The sequence below is a fragment of the Sceloporus undulatus genome, chromosome 5, assembly GCF_019175285.1.
Source record: "Sceloporus undulatus isolate JIND9_A2432 ecotype Alabama chromosome 5, SceUnd_v1.1, whole genome shotgun sequence".
NCBI lineage: Eukaryota > Metazoa > Chordata > Lepidosauria > Squamata > Phrynosomatidae > Sceloporus > Sceloporus undulatus.
In genome coordinates, this window is record NC_056526.1 from 72,512,429 (window position 1) to 72,534,644 (window position 22,216).

A 22,216-nucleotide genomic window follows, 5' to 3' on the forward strand; every position below is an offset into this window, starting at 1 on the left:
AGAACACGATGTAATAAGAACAATTGTTTCGACAGCATTACAACTTTTTCTTTAGACTCTAAAGAGAATACAAGCTTGTAAAGAACTTGATTTCCCAGTTTGCCCTTTCACTGAAGCACCGTAGTGGAAAATGTAAATTGAATGCAGCTCTTTTATGCACTCTCCCACTCTCATCACCCAATATCAAATTCTATTACTGTCAGAGTTCCTTAGTCAGACTAAGGACTTAATGTGTTCTCCATTGGATTCTAGACGAGGATTATGAATAGTGATAGCCCTAGATTACATACTTTTAACACTTCACTGTTCATTATTTCTGTATGGATTTTAGGAACACATCCATTGACTTCTATCTAGAATCACTTTTAGAGTAGTTTCAGAAGAGGCTGTTATGGTATTATCATTCTGTTTTATTCAGTGAAGTCTACCTGTGTTATCCATCATGTGCAACCCTCCCTTGGATTTCCATCACTTCCTTCATCTTTTTCCTTATAACAGAAAATCAAATAGGGACAAAACAGCTGCATAGTTCTTTCTAACTGCTAATGTGAGGAGCCCCACATCTGAAAATATTGTTGAATATAACAGGTTGCAGCTCCTTAAAAAAACTAAGGTACCTTTTATTCACTCCAGTGGAGTGCCCTCAGACAGATCTTAATCCAAATGTGCTAATAACTATTAATGCATTTAAAGTACTGGGATGTTTCCCACAGTGTGATGAATTATGTGTATGGAGGGGGAAAGAATTTTGTAAAATGAAAAACCTTTTGATGAGGATAGGGAAGATTATGTGTTTTGGATTACAGTTTGCACAGTCCTTTATCACTGGCCATGCTGGCAAAGGACTCAAGGAGTTCTGGTCCAAAATACCTAGACAGCCAAAGATTCTCCCACTCCATTTCATATAGTTTTACATTGTAAACTAACAATACACTTGGTCAATGCCTTGCGTTTTGTCTATACAGTCCCAAATCTATATGAATCTTCTATATGGCTAAGGCGTTTGCATCAGTAATGAAAAGTCTCAAATGTATCATTTGTTTTGGACCCACATTCCCTCTAGGGAATTTAAGACAGCGCACATAGTTAGGTTTTCTCATTTGATATCACAACTTTGTACTGTTGGTTAGACTAAGAGTATCTCTGCCCTACATAGTTATATCAATTTGATGCCATTTCAATATTCTGGAATTTTGGGATTGGTAGTCTGATAAAATAAACAGACTATTTGTTGAAGTGTAGTGGTTGGAGCATTGGAATGCAACTCTGCAGACCAGGGGTAAAATCCATGGAAGCTCACTGGGTGACTTTGGGCAAGTCACACTCTTTCAGCCTCAGAGGAAGACTAAGGCAAACTCTTGCTGAACCAACATTGCTTAACCAAACTCCATGATAGGGGCCCTAGGGCCACCATAAGCCAGTCATTACTTGAAGGCATAGAAATAACTATCAGTGATGGCAAACCTATGGCAGGCGTGCCAGAGGTGGCACTCAGAGCCCTCTCTGTGGGCACATGTGCCGTCACCCCAGCACAGAGTTTGCCAGAGTTTGTTACTAGAAACCCAGAGGGACACAAGCACTTTGTAATAAATAAGTGGGTTTTGGGTTGCAGTTTGGGAACTCGGCCTCCAAAAGGTTCACCATCACTGAAACTAGTTCAACAGTTGCAATAATTGTTTAGCAGAACAATTCTGGAAAATTAAGCCTAAATCCAACCTTTCACTATCCTGATCCTATTTTCTTCCTCTCTCCTCCACCCGTGTCCCTGCAGCCCTATATGCCAGCTGCAAACCTGATCAAGAGGGATTCCCATTATTCCAAAATTTTATTTATTTGCCCCCCCCCACTCTACCACATGTGATGTTCACTTTAGGCTGGCCTCTCTTCTTTTAGATTCTGCTCCTGCCTTCTCTTTGTTGGTGTCCTATCTAACTAAAGTCTTCTAGTTTTTCCATCACTTTTGTTTGGATTATAGATCAATGCCATGACCAAGAGCACGATATTGCTTCCCTTTCAAGTGTGCTGTTGCATAACTAAGTGATTGCCCTAAGCACAGTCTCTCTTCTGCTGATAATTAGTGCGGCAATCAAGCTCTGCTTAGTAGTGGGAGTCATACCACCATTTGTTGCAGGTCTGCTTCGTAGAATTATTACACAGTGCATAGACTTTGCAATGGGAGAGTCTATTCTTCAGGTATTCAGTCAGTTTTTTGTTGTCCATCAATTTCCAAATTCAACAGGCAGCTGAAGCATTCCATGCCTCACTTAAGTACACATATTAGAAAATAAGTGGAATAAATGCTCCCATTAGGAAAAGATTTCTTTTTATATATTGCCTCAACAAAAGTTTGTTACATGAGGGCCCTTCAGAGTCTTATGGAAGGCTCCACAATATGGTTGATAAGTCCTAGTCTTATAACCCATTTCTATTGTGATACTTCTAGAGTGTGAGATGGAGTTGGAGTGGGGACAGGAGGGATTTATTCCTCTATCCTTGCCCTTGGTGATGTTTAGGCAGAACAATGTGCCTTCCCTTGAAGGCCAGGTATACATTTCTTACCCTCATGGTAACAGAAGATGTATTTGATTGTATGATTAGCAAATGGGGGAAATATCAGAAGATAATGTGTAGGCAAAGAAGCAAGTTCCAAGACCCTGGAGCCAATTTCCCCAGGACCCATTTGGGTCCACTCCCAAACCCCCATGGAAAAAGAACAAAAATTAGTTCGAACACTTTCCCCCCATTCTAACACTTAAAAAGGTGTAGGGGGCGCTGCAACGTGTTTAAAGATGATTCACCGCATCCAGAAGCTTTGGCATATGCAAACCACAATTTTTCACCTCCTAAAAAATAACAGTTACTGCAGTTAGTCTGGTAGGGGTCATGGAAACCTAAAATATATATTGGGCAGCTACAGGTTTCCTATACTTAGTGTAAAACACTGATGTGTTGGAGGGAGGGCTTTTTTTTTCTTTTTCTTTTTTTTTTTTTTTTACTATCAGGAGCTTCTAGGGTCCTCAAGGACCACTAAAATGGGGAGGGGGACCAGAAATGGCCAAAACATCCAACTCCAGTTCTGAAAAGCTTTCATTTTTAGTGAGCTGTGACCAATTCAAATGGTAAAAAAATAGCTCTTAGAGAGGCTTTTATGAGTAGCAATTCACCTTTTCTTGTCATGGAAAAACAAACTTTTTTGGTAGGGAGGCAGGACTATTTGGGCCATAAAATCATACAAGCCAATTTGGCAATTTGGCTCAAATTGTGAAATTAACATGTGTTCGAAAAGATAAGAAAACTGAAGTTTTTTTAAAAGACTAGAACCATTTTTAGACTTTTGAGCAAGACAAAATCTAACAATATAATAATATGTGGTTATGGTTATTACAGGTTGAGTCTACCTTTCCTGAAAATCCAAAATCCAAACTGGTCCAAAATTCAAAACATTTTCATGGGTAGCTGAGATAGTTACATCTTTGCTTTATAATGGTTCAATGTACACAAACTTTGTTTCATGCACAAAATTATTTATAAGCACTGTTTAAATTTACTTTCAGACTATGTTTATAAGGTATACACATAGATAAATTAATAGTGATTTAGGTCCCATCTCCAAGATACCACATTATCAATATGCAAATACTTCAAAATTCCAAAACCTCAAAAATCTAAAACACTTCTGGCCCCAAGCATTTCAGATAAGGAAAATCCAAACATTACTTTGACATCTGTTACAAGTTAGGTTTTTTTAAAATCATCTGCTATATAATATGAAATATGCCATCATATTTCCAATTTGTATGCACAGTTGTGAAGGCTGGATGTAAAGAACGCTGATAAGATGAAAATCAAATCCTTTTAAATGTGGTGCTAGAGAATTCTGTAGATATCACAGACTGCTAAAAAGACAAAGAAATGGCTCATAGAACACATCAAGTTGGAACTATCCCTAGAAGCTAAGAAGACTACACTGAGAAGACCACATCATGAGAAGACACGACTCACTAGAAAAGACAGTACAGTTTGGCAAGATAGAAGGCAATATGAAAAGATGGACAGACTCAATCAGGGAAGCCAATGCCCTGAGCGGGGCTGTTGTTGAGAAGATGACATGGAGATCTTTCATTCATAGGGTCACCATGAATCAGGGGCTGCATCTACACTGCAGAAATAATCCAGTTTGACACCATTTTAACTGCTATAGCTCCATTTTATGTAATCCTGGGATTTGCAATTTGTTGTGGCACCAGAGCACTGTGACATGGAATGTGTCACAAATCTACAATTCCCAGTATTTCATAACATTGAGCCATAGCAGTTAAAGTGGCGTCAAATTGCACGTATGAAAGCAGCCAAGGTCAACTCAAAGGCGGTTAAAAACAACATGTGAAAGGATGTTGGATATTTAAAAATAAAGGCTTAAAAATAAGAGTCAGTCAGAAGAGCATTTTTCATCAGCCAGGAAAAGGTAATTTTTGTCTTATTGTTCATACCCATTTTTATTCATTCCATTGCAGATATCAAATGGAGCTTGTTAAAAAATGCATTCCCACAATTAAATATGAGGTAAGATGAAGACTCACAAACAACAGCCAACCCAAACAACCAATCCTGAAGAATTTCCATTAGAATTTCCAATCTCCCAAAACACAGAATGATGTAGGGAAAACTTGAGCAAGCAGTGTAGGCAGTGAATGTAAAATTATATTTAAAAGTGTTATTTTGCATGTTTTTCCTTCATATATAATATCACAGGTGGATTGTTATTTCCATTAAAAATGGATTTTTACATACATGTACACACACTCCCCACAATTATCTTTAATATTATACCAGAAAAGACAAGTCCTACTTACCTCATAATAACTTCGGACAGCATTACAAAATGCTTCATCAGCCACAATTTGTGTCTCTCCATTCAGAAAGGCAAGGAAGCGCTCCTTCACAACCTGTAGCTGTTGCTTATTCAGCTGGAGAAAGAAGAAGAATGAAGTTAACAAAGCTAAAGGTTTTCCTTCATTCCAACACAAAGCATTATTTAAAGTTGTCCTACAAAATTTACTTCTTCACCAAGTTTGCCATAATTTCTGATCATTATTAGCAACAATCCTGGGTTTTTTAAATGATTTTTTAATTATTTAAAAATGTATCTAATTCACCAAATCTTTTTTGAGTACAATTTCAATGTCATGTTGTAACACATTAAAAATTATTATACAGGCTGAATCTCTCTTAACCAGAATTGCAGTACCTAAAATACTGAAAATTTCTGAAAGTTTTTCCATGGGTAGCTGAGATACTGACATCTTTGCATTCAATGTACACAATGTACACAAATGAATTTTATGTTTTAGACTTGGGCCTCATTTCCAAGATATCTCACTATGTTGCTGTTATTGTTGTTGTCATGTGCCTTATGGTGACCCTAAGGCAAACCTATCATGGGGTTTTCTTGGCAAGATTTGTTCAAAGAAGGCTTGCCATTGCCTTCCCCTGAGGCTGAGAGTGTGTGACTTGCCCAAGGTCATGCAGGGAGTTCCATGGCTGCGCTGGAAATCAAACCCTGATCTACAGAGTTGTAGTCCAACACTCAAACCACTACATCACTCTGGCTCTCAACATCTCCGTATGTACTGCAAATACATCCCTCCCCCCCCCCCAAAAAAAACCCTGAAATTCAAAACACTTCTGGCTTCGGATAAGGGAGACCCAAACTGTGCTCCTAATCTATATTACACTGAACCAAGATACCACTCTTAAAATATCGAGGCTTCTTTACTTACACTATGTACCTAGTGACACCTAATGAACATGAAGATGTTTGGATTGGGCATCCATCATCAAATTATGGGCACTTTAACGACAAGACTCACTGTGTAGGAAGAATGAAATTTTATTGCACAATGTCAGGAATGGGGGAACAAGATATGTTACAAAAGTGCTACTAAGTAGGAAATCAGAAAGAAACAAATTTTTAAAAATAAATGAATTAATGGTGGCCCATAACTTTCTCTTAACGTGTCATTAAGATAAAGAATGTCTCAGTTCTGCCTAAAGAGGCACAAGTGCCCATAGAATAAAGTGTTCTCTCATTAAGATCTTGTTTCCCACTTCTGGAACAGCCTCAGAACTAGAGAATGTGTGAGGAACTACTACAGCCTTCTTGCCTACGAAATACCCATTTTGTCTTGGAATTAATAGGAATAATGCCTTAGTTGTTGTACTTATTAAGCATTGTTTTAGAATTTCTCCATGATATCTTGCTATTTTTCTACAGTAAATGACCCAAGCAGCTGCCTGTTAGGATGACGGCAATATTTTTAATCAGATGATAAATCTGGTCTGTAATTTATGTCTAACAGGCTGTCATCATGGAGCTGGTCATTAAAATGTTTGTCCTGACATTTACCACATCACAAATAAACCAGTGACAAATAATGCTAAGCCTTCTGTCCATTTCGTGTAAAGCATGAATAAATGCAAAATCATTTTAATTGACAAGACAAAATATTTATTCTTCTTTTGAAATCCAAAAGGCACTGTTTGCTAATGGAGGCTCATTACAGTTTCTCACACTTATATTATGCTAAGTGGATTCATTGTTCCCCAAATCACTTAAGATTACATACTGTCATCTCCTCTGTTTAATATGAATCTATAAATGATTGAAACATTATTTAACGAGCTAGGAACTAGCTATGTGTACATCACTGGTCTTTTCTAACAAAGTAAAATGGTTTGTGTAAAATGATCTGCATTGTTGTTTCTTCTGTTGGTCTTCAAAAATTTAGTAAATGACCCAAATATGGCAGAAGCTGGCATAATTTTTTCTAGTGTGGTTAGCATTTCCATTTATTTATGCCATACTTTTCTTCCAAGGTTGGTAAACAAGGTGGTTCATAACATTAAAACATTATACCCTCTAACATTTCACAAATGAAATCTGGCATGTGTGGCCAAGCAACATCAGAGTCTGGTCAAGATGTCAGAAGTTATTCATGCTCAGCCATAGAAAACCACTAGGTGACCCTGGGCAAGTCACATTCTCTCAGCTTCAGAAGGTAAAGGCAAACTTCCTTTGAACAAATATTGCTCAGAAAAAAACCCTGATAGATTGGGTTGTCATAAATCAGGAATGATGTGAAGGCACAGAACAATAGCAGCAGCAAATACAACATTAAAATTTTAAACTAAGAGAATTAATTATTTTAGTTATCTTTCAACATACAATGTGTGTATTTTAGAAATAACAATAATAAACAACTTTGATGTTTCGGAAATATAATTGCAACAGATTATTTTTAATTTTTCAAGTTCTGTATAGGGCCAGCATTCCAGCCATTTTTAAGTCTTGTGTGCAAGGATGAACAACTTTGCAGAGCAATTCTATACTTGGATTAGAGTTCAGTTGTGGTACCCATGTTAAATCTTCACCTGGAATCTCAGATAATAACTAACAGACATATTTCTGAAAGTGCACAGAACTTGTCTTATTATCTCTAGGCTGATCAGTTCTGACGAAATACTGGACACGCAAGGGTGTCTAAAGTTATTCTTCCATACGTTTAGTGCAATTTAGATTTCAATACCTTTCCTTTTAATTTAATGGAAATCTCCCCCAGTTCCTCTTAATTTTTCTGTTATATACCCCTCTCTCACACACAAAAAAGTTGCAATATGCAACAATAAGAATAATAATATGATTTATTTATATTTCCCGCCTCTCCCTGCAGATTGTGGCGCAATTACAGCATAGAAAAATACAAAAACACAATAAAAAGTTACATTAACCTCTAACCCTCCCACCATTACAATTAATAAAAAAATCAACAATTAAAATAATTATATCAGTAACTGTGCCAATAACTTGTTTCATATTGATCAGAATTTTGTTATCAGTACATTTATGTTCTTAAATGGCATTTCTACTCCTTTTATTTTGAAAAGACATGCAAAAAGAAAAATGTCTAAAGTAAATTAGCTGGGTATTTCATTGCACTGACTTGAAAGAAAGCCCAAAGCCCAACATTAGTCTTCTAGTTCCCCTAACAGACCGAAATGCATATTTTTGAGAAGATGAAAAATGTAATTACTTTGTTCTACACACTATATTTCCTTGAAATTTGATATCCTATTACTTCTCCTATTCTTCTAACCCATTTTCTTTATGGCTCTCCTGTGTAAACTAACAGGAAGACAGGTACAGTCCAGCAAACAATCCATTCCACAGCCAGGGACAGATCAAGGTTTATAGACTGAAAACATGCCGTACCTGTTTTTTAAAAGAAGTTTCTTACTCATCAGCCCCTTAGCCCAGTAGGAAAAAAATGCTCTCCTTTAGCAAAAATGCCCTTCTGCAAAATGCCCACCATTTTTTAAAAAAGAAAAGGCAAAAAACAAAATTTATACAGAAATGATTTTTCAAGAAACAATGTGAATTGTTTGTCTATCTATTACCTTTGAATCTTAGGCTTGATTAACACAAAATCCATGGAAGAGACATCATTTAAAAATGTACAGAGAATCATATTTTATGTTATGTTCAGGCTAACCTTTGGTGGGGAGGGAGATTAAAATATTCCAATTTCTACAAAATACTCCTCTGTGAAAAAATGCAATGTTTTGCTGTGCTTTATGCCTTAGGGCAACTAAATTTTAATAGCTGAGTCAGTGTGCAAAAGTGCAGGCTCATTCCCTGATAACATGCTCCCTTCTATGTACTGAATACTAAATAGTAAAGAATACTGAAAACAATGACAAGTGAAATGCCTGCCAACCCAAACATGACTTTGCATCATGCAAATTGCAGTGCAAAAAAGGGCTCTGTAGTGAACTCCCCTAATGAACAAACTGCAGAGGAAGAAAAGGTCATCTCAGAACTGTATTATAAATAGGTGCACAGGAAACACCTGAAGCTCTCCCAACTGTTTCATTTTACACAGGTACAACAGTACAACACATACTATAACCTTAATAAATGTGACTTTTGTTCACAACAATTTTGAGTCCAGTGTACCTTTTGGTTACAACAAATGTGTCATCTTTGTGTTTCAAAGATAGTATGACACATGTTGATGGAATCTTATTGGTCTGCCAGTTTTAAGCCTGTAGAGGTAGGAAGACTGTTACAACACAGGACAGACAATTGCATGAAAGAGACTGAGCTAGTGAGCAGGAATGGCAAACTCATGATCCTTTATGTTACCAACATAGAAACATCTCTACTAAGAATGTGTCTATAAGGAGATATGTTCAACTACAAAGAACTGAGACATTTTTAAAAGAAAGGTACTGGAAGTAGAACCCTCAGTCTGGCACAATGTGGATTGAGCCTGTTCAGTGAACAGGGAATTCTCAATGACTACAGGAGAATAAATAGGTAGAGTGGAATATAATGGAGAAGCCTGGGGCCCTTTCACTGGACAGAAATATAGCACTTCTGTTGCTTTAACTGCCACGGCTGTATTCTCTGGGATTTTGGGATGTGGTATGGCACTAATAGAGCTCCCTGGCTGAGAATTCAAAATACCCTTCCGAAAATAGAAATCCCAGGTTTCCATGGGATGGTGCCATGGCAGTGAAAGTGGACATATAGTACTGTAACTATTTAGTGAGCAAATGCCCATGGAAAGGGGCACCGATTGCAGGAATGAAACCTGAAGAGGAGCACTTCAGCTACACCCTACTTGGCCACTAAGTTCAAGCAACCGAGAAGTTTTTCATGGACTGCTATAATCTACAAGAGATGAATAAAAAGAAAGGCTAGTAGTAACCAGAAGCCATGTGATAGACGCCTGCAGAGTCCTTAGCAAAGAGGAAGGGCTGCCCAACTTTATCCTCACCCCTTACAATATAGAAAAGAAGGGGAGTCATTGGCCTTCCTGGCATTTTCAACTTCAACATTCAAAAGCCCTGGCCAGCATGCATAAATGAAGGATAAAGGCTCCCCATCCCTGCATTGGAATTGCCTTGTAGGTCCAGTGTGTTCTTTAGGGTAGAGATGGAAAAAATATATAAATATATTCAAAAATGGTAAAAACATGTTTTTAAAGTGTCAAGAAACCCCGATGAAAAGAATTTTTGACTGGTGAGACTCTTTGCAGTCTGGACCTAATCTGTAAAAAAATTGCACATGGTCATTTTGCACAAACAGCAGCAGAAAGAGCTACTTCCTGTGTAGAAAATGCTGTAATTGGAGAGCCATTCTCACTAAATTTTGCACATGGGTAATTTGCACATTATTTTCTGCACAGAACATGTTGTTTTCTAAAGCAAAACAAATATGTATGAATTTGATCCAGAACAAATCCTAAATTACACCCCCCCCCAAAAAAAAAAACCTTCATGGTTTTCAAGTACTTTCTTGCAGTGGCAAGAAAATTGCAAGTTATTTCCTTCGAGAAGAAAATTAATAAAAAATTACATTTCTAATTAAAGGTTTATCACTAAGAATGGCAAAACCATAAGCTAAATTGATAAAAGAGAAACAGAAAAACAAGCAGAAGAATGTTATCCACGTGTGAAATAAACAGGTGCTTTCTGCACCGGCATTTGGGACGTCCTCCGGACGTCCCATTTTAAAAAAGGGGCGTCTCTTATAGACGCCCCTGGGCCTAGTACGGACTCCGTCCGTACAAGATGGCGGCGCCCGTTCTACATGGGCGCCGCCATCTTTACGTACTGGACGCACAGCGTCCAGATGTGTCGCGCCGCTTGTGACGTAGCGAGCGCGCCCCTGGCGCCTCGCTACATCACAAACGCGACGGTAAAAGAAGCACCATTTTGGAGCTTCTTTTTTCGGTCCGCGCGGGAGTCGGGCCGTCTGAAGGCTCCGGCTCCCCCGCGAACCTACTGGCGGCGCCGGCAGACCGCCGCAAAGCGGCGGTCTGTACCCCGCCATACTGAGCATTTCAAGAAGAATTTGCCACAGTATAGTACAGCCTCTTGCTGAGAAAAAGCAAGATCTTCTATCATTACAATGAATTTCCAGATTCACTCTCCTCATGTAACAGCAATATTTTACTCTGCCTTCAAGATCTTCCACTGCAATACCTGCCAGGAAATGTTTAATTTGGATATCACTAAATCTGATATAAAAAATCTGATATAAATCTAACAGTTGTAATGTTACTTTTCTTTAATATTTCTGGTGCCCATTGCAATATCCACCTGCAAATGAAATTGAGTTTTTATTGATTATAACAGCAAACATGTTCTTCTAGAAATTAATGACCAGTGCACAAGTTTCCATGCTATGTATTTAATAGCTTTGTAATATATTTACCATATATTTCACAGTTCTCTGCCCACTCCCCTTTCCTGTAACTGTTCCTAATTAATGTGGTACTAAGAGTCTGATCAGGTCCTAGTATCAATACCATTAATGAAGCTGTCAGTGAAAACAGAGTCTAAAAACTGGACTGTGGGTGGGTAGCAGTATTCTAACTCAGGTATTAAAACTACAGTTAAACACTCAGAAACCAGAAGGTTTGAACTTTCAATCAAGAGGGTAAAACCTATCAACAGAGACGTGCCAACAATAACAATGAACCCCAGTAAGTAAACTTTGGGAAAATGAGACTTTGACCTGTTCATTAATTTATAGTATAAAAGAAAGCTGGAGTGTCTGCCTTTTATACTTCCAAGGAAAGACATTTGAGCAGCTTAGAAACCTTATCTAAGCATATGGCTGTCCTGCAAACAGGTTGGACTAAAAGTTAATCACATCTGGAAGGCTTCTAAAATATAGCAGTGTTAGTCTGTAGAATCAGTAAGTATCATGTAGCACCTTTGAGCATCTTTCTTAAAGAAAGAAGTTGGCGGCATGAGCTTTTGAAGACTTCAGTAGACTGCATGCATCTGAGGAAATAAACTGAAGTCTACAAAAGCTCATGATGCCAGGTTCTTCAGTTAGCCTCAAAGGTGCTACAAGATCTCTCTGCATCTGGAAGGCAATAGGTTGGTAAAGGTTGTCATTTCCAACTTACAGTGACCTAAAAGTGATCCCATCATGACTAGAGGTAATATCTTTGTAAAGAAGCTATCTCAGTATTAGTGATGTGAAAACATGGGGAGGAAATTTGGGGACAGAAAAATTCAGGGAAAAATATTTCCCCTATACAATTTCTGGAGCAGTTGCAACAAATGGATTGTAGAAGATTTTATTTTAGAATTGTCAACAAAATGTTTAAGACAAGTTGTTCATATATTTACTTATTTACACCTGGTCTTTTTCTGTTCATTTTATAAAAACAAGTCTTTGATTTCCTCTTTACACTAATAATAATAATAATAATGAAATTTATTTGTATCCTGCCCCTCTGAGAACAATTGGGGTGGCTAACAAAGTTAAAAATACACTAGGAAGGAGTAGAGGAGACAAAGAAATTTCCTTTATTTTACTACTGTTGATGGATTTTCTATTTTTAGTGTGTGTGTGTGTGTGTGATCCTAATAAGATTGGCAATACCAAAGAATACTGGAGTATTCATTCCATTTGTAACAAAAAATAACTTTTAAAAAAGCGAAATTCCATTTGTAATTGTCTCCCAATGAAAGTATACTTTTAATATATTAAACATGATAGTGTTAGGCCAAACCAAATTATGCATTCTATTATGTTTGTAAAGTAACAAAGTAACTTTCAGTCTGAAAAGGGCACTAATATTTCATGTTTTTAATTTTTCTGAAAATTTCCCCTAGCTTATCTATTGTTTTCCCCATCCAATTTCCCAACATCCAGAAATATTATCTACTTTCCACTGATGTGCAGGGGGAAGTAAAGACATGATCAAACACAGGCATTGATGCCAGGAGTTTCTGAAGACCTGGCTGTTGATTCAGTCGCAAATATTTTTGCAACAGCTACAGAGGTTGTTTTTGTCTAAGTTTATCTCAGATGCACAATGACGCTTTCCTGTTTTCATACAGTTCACAATCCATGCTCAAGATCAAATCTGGTGCCAGACTGGAAGTCCTACTGACTTATGATCCAGCTCATAAGCAGCATCCTATCAGATAATCAATAGTGGTGTATGAAAGGGAAGAAAACCCGAAACTTCCTTACTTTTCACCTTGGCTTTGTCCCTAAGGAGGGGACATCAGATCTTCTGACCTGCCAGGTCCTACTAGCAAAATGTAATTCCTAGCCCAACAATTCTGGGGGTGGGGAGGATTTCCTAAAGTTGGAAAATGTGCTGCATGGTGTTGTTGCTCAAGCTGCAAGGTTATGTGAGAACAGTTTCTGGCAGTAAGGTCTGAAGCAGACGGGCCAAATAAAGCAGCTTTCAGGCACTTTGGTGGCATGGCTTTTATACGACGCAGAGCCCCAAACAGCCTGGGAACCACTCTGAGGCTGGTTAATGTGGCCCGAAGCTGCCAGATAAAGAAGCAGCTGCCAGTGGTCCGTTTGGGTCTGCAGTAGCAGCCAGCTTCAGGACCATGGCATCAGGTTGCCATGATCCCAGAATAATTTGAGTGGGAGCAGCCTCTGCCTGCTCCTTTTGCCTCATCTGCTTCATCTCTTACTGATCTAGCTCTTTGTCTAGAACACAATTTTTGAAGTTAGGATTTGCTATGAAAAAGCCAATGAACTGTTACTGCTGCCATGCTGTATGTAAATGTTTGGATCATAGCAGAACTTTGATTATATACTGGAACATCTAGGAAATATCTGTGTGATCTGTCCTGCACATGTAAAATAAAAAAATACCTATATAGGTTGTCTTCCTAAATACTTGGGACTACAACTGTTTTGGAATTTCAGAGGTTTTTTTTTTAAATTCTGAAATATTGGCATATACGTAATGAGATACCTTGGAGATAGGACCCAAGTCTAAACACAAAATATTCACTTATGTTTCATATACAGTTAATACACATAGTCTGAAGATAATTTTATATGCAATGTTTTTAATAATTTTCTGCAAGAAACAAAAGTTTGTGTACACTGAACCATCAGAAAGCAAATGAGTCATTATCTCAGCCACCGATATGGACAATTTTGGATTTTGGAATATTTCAGATTTCAAAAGTCCGGATGAGAGGGGCTGAACCTGTTTTGCCAGTCTGATATGGAAACTAGCCACAGTGAAACAGAACTATGGCAGCAATAACTCCACAGAAAAGTAGCATTTCAATTTAATACTACCTTTGCAAACAGACTCAGTGAAGCAGCTCATTTCTTCCCCACTTTATAGAGCCTTGTGATGTCAGAAGGACATTGGTGAAAGACTAATGCCTTAAAATATGATTTGTTCTATATCCTCTGTTTAAAAAAATGCTGCTTGTTGCTGAAAAATGCCTCCTCTTTGTCTCTGAAGGTTTGTATAATCTAATTATCCTACTAAGTCCAGACACTTTGTAATCCAATTAGCACTATCTTAATGCTCTTTGGTTCCAAGACATTCAACTCTGCCAGGTCAGCATAGTTTGTATGATATCTTAGGACCAATTTAGAAGCATCACTTAGTGCCTCATTAGAAACCACAGAAGGTTTGCTGGTTTAAATTTAAATAGCCAACACTAGAAATGGATAAAGGAGAGAAGCTCATCCAGACCATAGCACACAAGGGGGAAGATTTAGTCCTCCCCTCTCCAGAGACCATCTCAGTGAAAATCCTCTCTCAGCTCTTTGTTATGATGAGATGCTATAGCTCAATGGTAAAAGATGATTCATTTATTAATTTACTGTTACCTTCTTATGCTGTGAATCTGTGAACCAAAGACTTCAAATAAGCACTGTAAATTTTATTTTTCTGAGAAACAGTATGCAAGGCCTGGTCGTTTTCTTGTTCATTCCATTAAAAATGGTTGTTACATCACTGTCATACTGTTAATACTTCAATATTTTTTTAATGTCATAATTTGTGTCTTGTTTTTGTTGGAAATATCTACAACAAAAGAGGGGCTTAGGACAACACAAAAGAGTTGCCACCACTTTATTATTCTTCAATTAACTGATTTTAAGAATAAATGGGCCACTTTAAAGATAAGAGATTCACCCAAACAAAATTAAAAAGAAAAATTCATTTGGGCAAAAGCAGTGCCATCAAACCTCAGCTATGGAAAGTGGCACATAGGGAAAAAAACTCAATCTGCTTGAGGAGTCCCTCCTTCCATGGCACACTACACTCATCACGCCCCTGGGTCCCTCTAGCATTGTAAAGCAGACCAAGAAAATGTTAAGACCCAAATGCTATAGTTCAGATACAATACAGACAAAACTGCTGCCTTTTCTAATCACGGTTTAACAATTTTACACGGATGGAATTAATATCTGTTATTGTTTCCTTGGTTGAAAAATGGGGTCCAACAGTTGGGAAACTATAAATCAGCGAGAATCTTGTACAATTGTCTTTCAGCAAAATTTTCTGTTGTTCTAACAACAATGGGTTTTTTTTCTGTACAGAGAAAAAGGTTTTTGAACAGCCCCCATGTGTTTTCTACACAAAATAATTCCAACACAACACTTTAGGACGGGGTAGGCAACCTTTTTGAGCCGGGGGCCGGGTTGCTGTCCCTCAGACAACTGGGGGGCCGTACTCAAAATGGCGCCCAGAGTGGCGCGGATGCTGCGGCAGGGGCGGCAATCAGTGGCAGGACTGGGCTGGGGCCGGTCCCAAGGCCTCGCCGGGCCGGATCCGGCCTGTGGGCCGTAGGTTGCCAACCCCTGCTTTAGGACATTTGAAATAGTGGAGAACACTATGCAGGAAAGAATGCTTTCACTCATAGTGAGGAGAAAATTACTATAATAAATTATTTCCATGTTTGTTCATTTATTTATTATATTTATATCTTTCCTTTCTCCTCATACAAGACCTGAGACAGCTTTGCTGTTGTTGTGTGCCTTCAAGTTGGTTCCGACATACGACAACCCTATCACAGAATTTTCTTGGCAAGGTTTGTTAAAAGGAAATTTGCCACTGCCTTCCCCTGAGGCTGAGAGTGTGTGACTTGCCCAATGTCACCCAGTGAGTTTTATGCCCCAGCAGAGAATTAAATCCTGGTCTCCAGAGCCATAGTGCAACACTCAAAGTGCTATGACACCTGGAAAACAAGGTACTGTTGCTGTAGTAAAGTTCTAAAAAGCAATTAAATGACAATTCAGTTTTTAAAAGGTTAAAACAACATAACACAAATTAAAAACATAGTAAAAAAGATTTTTAAAAAAATAAAAAGAGGTGAAGACAAAATAATTGAGTATTTTTATTCTTTTTTGTGTGGCTTCAGGTCCTTTCAAATTTATAGTGACCCTAAGGCAAACCTATCATTGGGTTTTCTTGGCAATGTTTGTTCATTGGAAGTTGTCATTGCCTTCCTTTAAGGCTGAGAGTGTGTGACCTGCCCAAGGTCACCCAATCGGTTTCATGGCTGAGCTGGGAAACTGAACCCTGGTCTCCAGAGTTGCAGCCCAGCACTCGTATTACTACACCAAACTGCCTCTCAGTTGAGGATTTACATCCCTACAACTGCAAGCATTACTTTCCCTGACTTTCTGCCTGAGAAATAATTAAGTTCAGAGTTACTGTGATGATACTATAAATAATCCATGTCAAACCACTTGAACCAGGGTTGCAGTCTGTGATGTTTGATCTAACACTAATTAATTGGCTCTAAAAAAGGAAAAGGGAAGAGCCATATCCACATAAAAGGAAATGGAAAATATGTTGAAGCACAGGGTATGGCTCCTGAAGCCTCATCCCCCCAAACCTGCTATGACAGAACAGTATTAACAATTGTTAATGTTGATCCTGGAGGGACACACCTTCTCTATACCTGAGTTCCCCTGTAATACTAGCTTTGGTTGTTGGTTGTTGGTTGCCTTCAAATCATTTCCGATTTATGACAACCCTAAGGAGAATCTATCATGGGGTTTTCTTGGCAAAATTTGATCAGATGAGGTTTGTCATTGCCTTCCCCTGAGGCTGAGACAGTGCAATTTGCCCAAGGTCACCCAATGGGTTTCGTGACCATGTTGGGAATTGAATCCTGGTCTCCAGAGTCCTAATCCAATGTTCAAACCACTATGCCAAAAAGGCGCCTAAAATCAATTCCTACTGTACAAAGATTTTCCTAGCCAAGAAGGCACAATCATAATCAATGAAGCCCTGAAATCACCACTGACTAAAGGATACTGATGGCCATGCAACACTTAATTTGCTGCTATCCGAGCAGAGCAATGTTGTTGTTTTTTCCAATAGCATTTGCTCGAATGACACACCATTTTGCAATTCCAGGCCATAAACTATGCAGTATTGACTGAACAAAGATAGGTATGTGCTAAGGAGCTGAGTACTCTCTGGACAAAATATTTTATAATTGTCAACTCACTTCCTTGAACTCTGAAGTTTATGAGGTTTTCTGCTGCCAAGCATTTTGTACTTATACAATAAGAAACTCTCTCTCTGGCCTAGTAAAAGTACCACATTCACAGCCAAGGCAATACTGTCATTTTTTTCTTCCTCCTGCATTTCTCAGAAAATGCAACCATTACTAAGTCATTTTGTCTGAGGAATAAGCATGCTAAGAAGATAAAAAATGTTGAGTTTCAGCCAGAAAAGAAAACTGGAAAATCAGAGGGTGGAAGTATCTCAGCAGGAGTACTCTTCTAGGAATACTCCTTTTAGAAGTCGAAATACACTGTTGTACGAGTAATCGTAAACTTTAGAAACATTAAGTTTAGAAACATTTCTGGAGCAGAGAGAGAAAAAAGGGAAAGGGAGTTTTCACACTCTTCACAAAACACACAGGCAAGATGATAAGGAGGCAGATGTTAGGAGCACAGGAATCTGAACAACTTCTCCACCAATAAAGGGGAGTGTGTGAATCTATGTGTATATCTATCACCATCATAGCTCTATGGCCATAAAACCTATACATCTGAAACTTGATGTGCATATAAAGGGGATCCTGGAGGTATTTGCCTTGATGTTATTTTCAATGGCTTGATATAGTAATTCATTTTTACTAACTGGAGACATAATGGATTGCAAAAGAAGGGTCCTTGTTGATATGCAAATAGACTTTAAATTTCCTGGACTTTGCCCAGTTGCCACATGGTCAGAGGAGGAGAGGGCAGCCTGCTAAAGATATCCTCCCCATATCATCTTAAGTAAGGACAGAAACAATAAAATGCAGGCATCTTACCAACATCTCTATTTTTTTTCCTGTTCGGTATATTGTTCATTACCTGATGAAGAAGCCAGTGGAGCTTTGAAAGTTTGCAACAAGTATACTGTGCATTTCAGTTGGCCAATAAAAGTATCACTGGGTCCAGACAGACAGGCCAAAATAAAGCTGCTTGGGGTCACTTTGGAGGTATGCTGTTTAAATGACAGGAATGTGGCTTTGGCACAGCTTCTGGACTGGAGCATGGCTTTCGGCCTTTTAGGATGCATGCGTTATTTAAATCGCATACCTCCAAAGTGACCCAAAGCAGATTTATTTTGGCCTGTTGTTCGGGCCCACTATTTGGTGGATTTTTGTTTGGTCTCTTTATAGCTTGCACTACCATCTTCAGCCACTACACTGCAGACTTTCCTATACTCAGGCTTGGCATAGGCACCTCCACATGGGCCAGGGGCAAATATGGAAAACATGCCAAAATAGAGGAGGATAAGAAAAAGAGAGGGCAAAATAGAGGAAGTCCTACCACATAGGAGGGGTGATGAGAGGAGAGGAAGAGTGAATAATCACCAGATTGGAAGAACAAAAAGGTCACTGAGAAGGACAAAGACAGGAAAGAGAAGGGAACAGGGCAAAAAGGGAAAATAATTCTGTTCCTAAAACAAACTGTAGGTTCCATCTCTGATTTATTGGGAGAAACTATAATTAATCTATTTTGTCTATATCCTGGTGGCTCTTTTACTTTTTTATAGATGCTGACTATTTAAATTTGATAATTAGCAAGTTGGGTAGAAAGTTTTTTAAAAACTGTATGTGTGCTGCATTAAATGTTAATTAAATGTAATTGTATTTATTTATTTATTTATATCTTCAGGTTTTTATTTTAACCTTGTAAGCCACCCTGGATCCCTTGATGGGGGAAAAGTGGGATAATAATTAATATCCCTCAACTATATAATTAATTATACAATTTTTATTTAGTTGTTTGAATCATAAGGATTGTTTTACAATAGTTTCCAACATATACGTTAGCTAAGTGAATACAGTACAAACTATTTTATTTCATACCTGATGTGCCCACAAGGGTTTTTACCCAAAATGTATTGGGTCTGTGATTTGTATTTTAAAAAAAATCCTTCTCTTAGTCTCTGGAGTTTCCCCAGCACTTCTCCTCTAATGTTCAGGATTCCTCTGTGCTAAATATTATGGACTGATTGACATTAAGGAGTTGTCAGAAACTGGAATAAAGGTTTTCCCCCCCAAGTCAAAGGAGGACAACATGTGGCCCTGGAGCAAAATTTCTGGCCAAACTGCCTTTCCTGGAAACCTTGTAAATAGGTTGCAGATCCTCTCACTGAACCATTTATTGTTTTTAAACTGTGGTTTTTTTCCTCTTTTGTTTTTGAAACCAGAACTGCAATTTCAAACACATTTGGCTTCGGAAGCAACAAAATGGCCCAAAGATCAAAGTTGCCCATTTCCATTCTAATTTAATGTACCTGCAGTATATGTCTCTGTATTTTCTGACAGAAAAGCTAAACATGAACACACACACACCTACTCAGCATGAACAGAAATTCCCTACAGTGGGATCAAGATGATGGGTGCATATGAGCAGAAAAACAAGAGACTACGGTTTCGTTTTTTTAATACTTCACTCTGTCGTCATTCCTACCACCAATTTCTGATATAATGCCAGAAGTCATCATGCGTGAAGGATGCCAAATAATTGTGCCTTATCAGTACTGCTTTAAATTCTACTACCTTGAAAGATTAAAGTCAAAAGGCTGCTTTTAAAGTGCAAATAAAGAACAGCCCCACATTCTGTGTTGGCAGAGAAGCCAGCTTCCATAAAGTATTTCTAATTTCTACCGTAATTCTATCTTTTTGACTTGGGAGTTCTGACCTGGGAATTCTGAAAGTTGTAGTCAAATAACCGACATGTTTTCTTCTCAGCAGCTGATGTACAAACAAGAGTATAAGCGACAACCATTTGTACCATGGTGAACCATATGGTAAATCAATTTCTAACATCCAGGTATTGTGGGGAAATTTGTCTGTATTTCTAGACAAATACTGGGACATTGTAAAACACTCCCTGCCTCAGAAAACCCCATGATAAGATCTTTTTAGGGTCACCGTAAACTGGAAATGACTTGAAGGCACACAACAACAAATAGAAGAACAGTAGTATTCTGTATATCTGCTGATGGAACATTGCAGATCAGTTCTCCCCATGTGTGACTCCCTCATGCCCAAGAATTACAGACAAATGCATGGATAGATTTTGATCATGACCAGTCATGCAATTCTGCTTGAGCCCCACACCTGGCAACTCATCTCACTGATTCACATTCTTCCTTGCTTGAAATCAGCCATCTTGCATTCGCCTTTTATTTTTGTACTTTTTCCAGCATATTGTACCTGGCCAAATATAATATACAGTGTCTTCTGCAGTAATTTGTTTAGCATTTCCTTTCTGTGATACAACAGAAACACTGTTTCCCATGTGTGACTAAAGGTTCCATTATCCCTAGCTACCATAGCCTGTAGCTACTGTTTGGTAATGACTGCTGCTACTACTTGGTAAATGGCCCTGTGTGGTCAAAGGAAATGTCAAATGCATAAACATTGGGACAGAATGTGAGATGCCAGTTCCTTTTTAAATCCAGCTCCTTCTTTTCATCCCTGACCTCTGTCTAGCTGGATTGCTTTAGCAGCATTGGCAATGGGAGGAAAGTAAAGATGGGCTTTCAGTGTTGGGTTGCAGCAGCATGTCTAGAGTAAACAATGCAATAAAGCTTAATCTGGGAAGGAATGAGGTTCTACTTCTGGCAATCCTATTGTACCTGTATGTGCTTGCCTGTAACAGGTAAGGTAACCAACAGCTGTCTACAGAATTGTACATTAACAGCAAAACTGGGAGATAAAATAGATATCACCAGGTCAACCCAGCATGTTTAAAAAAACATAGATCTGAAAAGCAGGGCTTGTAAAAGAAAGAAAAAAATCCTCCCTGGGTGCATTTAGAAGTTGCCTTCACATGGTATGTAGCCAGACTTGGTTATTTCATTTCATGTGTGCATATTGTAAATTTTGGATATGAAGTGTGGTGAAACATATTGGACTGTTCTTCTTTTTTTGTGTTCCAGAAATCTATTCCTGTGCTTTCCATTGTATTTCTACTTCTGGGGCAAAATTTTCTGTTAAAGATGTAATGCCTTGGAACACATCTCTTTTGTTAACTGAAATATACTTGCCTTGAGAAAGCATTAACCACACCAAACCAGAAAGGGGTGATTTTCCTTTAAATATAATACACAATAGAACAGCAGTGGCCTGTAAAATGGGGTTCTGTAATAATACTTAAGCTCTTCTCCACAGACATGATAAGAATCTTGGCTCCGATTTCAAAAAGAACTTTGTATAATGGCTTATAAAACTCTAGAGGCAAAGAGATTATACAAGCTCTTCGAAGAAAGCTTGGGTATAAAACTAATATTCCCTTCTCCCTCGTGCCCAAGAATTACAGACAAATGCATGGATGGATTTTGATTGTGACCAGTCACACAATTCTGCTTGAGCCTCACATCTGGCAATTCAGCTCACTGATTCACATTGTTCTTTGCTTGAAGTCAACTATCTTGCATTTGCCTTTTATTTTTGTACTTTTTCCAGCATAATGTACCTGGTCAAATATAATAGTGTCTTCTATGATAATTTGTTTAGAATTTTCTTTCTGTGATACAACAGAAACACAGTTGAGCCATTTCAACCACCCAGGCTGTTACAAGTACAGCAATTGCCACACTCTCTGTCAATGCCTGCAGTGGATGAAGTGAGCTGCAATCCATGAAAGCTTAGGCCAACTTGGGGAGAAACAAACAAACTTGGCCTGGCCAAGTAAAACTTATTAGTCTTTAAGGAGTCACAAGACTTTTGTTTGGTTCTCCCCTGCAGGAGAGACACATGTGAGTCACATTTCTCACCTTCTCTTTACTGCCACTTCCTATTACTGATTGTCCCCAACTGTGAAATGAACAGGCCCTTTCAGATTGTCATGACATATACATATTTCACAGGAGAGAACAGA

The 22,216-nt window shown here is 38.3% G+C and overlaps 1 protein-coding gene across 14 annotated transcripts in view; it reads right to left on the minus strand.

The window, feature by feature from the left end:
- The window catches only part of CADPS2 (calcium dependent secretion activator 2), a 372,843-nt gene that overhangs the window by 299,647 nt on the left and 50,980 nt on the right, over positions 1 to 22,216 (minus strand). For all 14 annotated transcript variants that reach the window (XM_042467898.1, XM_042467896.1, XM_042467889.1 and 11 more), the window contains exon 2: positions 4,854 to 4,967. In XM_042467898.1, coding sequence (XP_042323832.1) covers positions 4,854 to 4,967 — 114 coding nt within the window. The remainder of the gene's footprint in view (positions 1 to 4,853; positions 4,968 to 22,216) is intronic.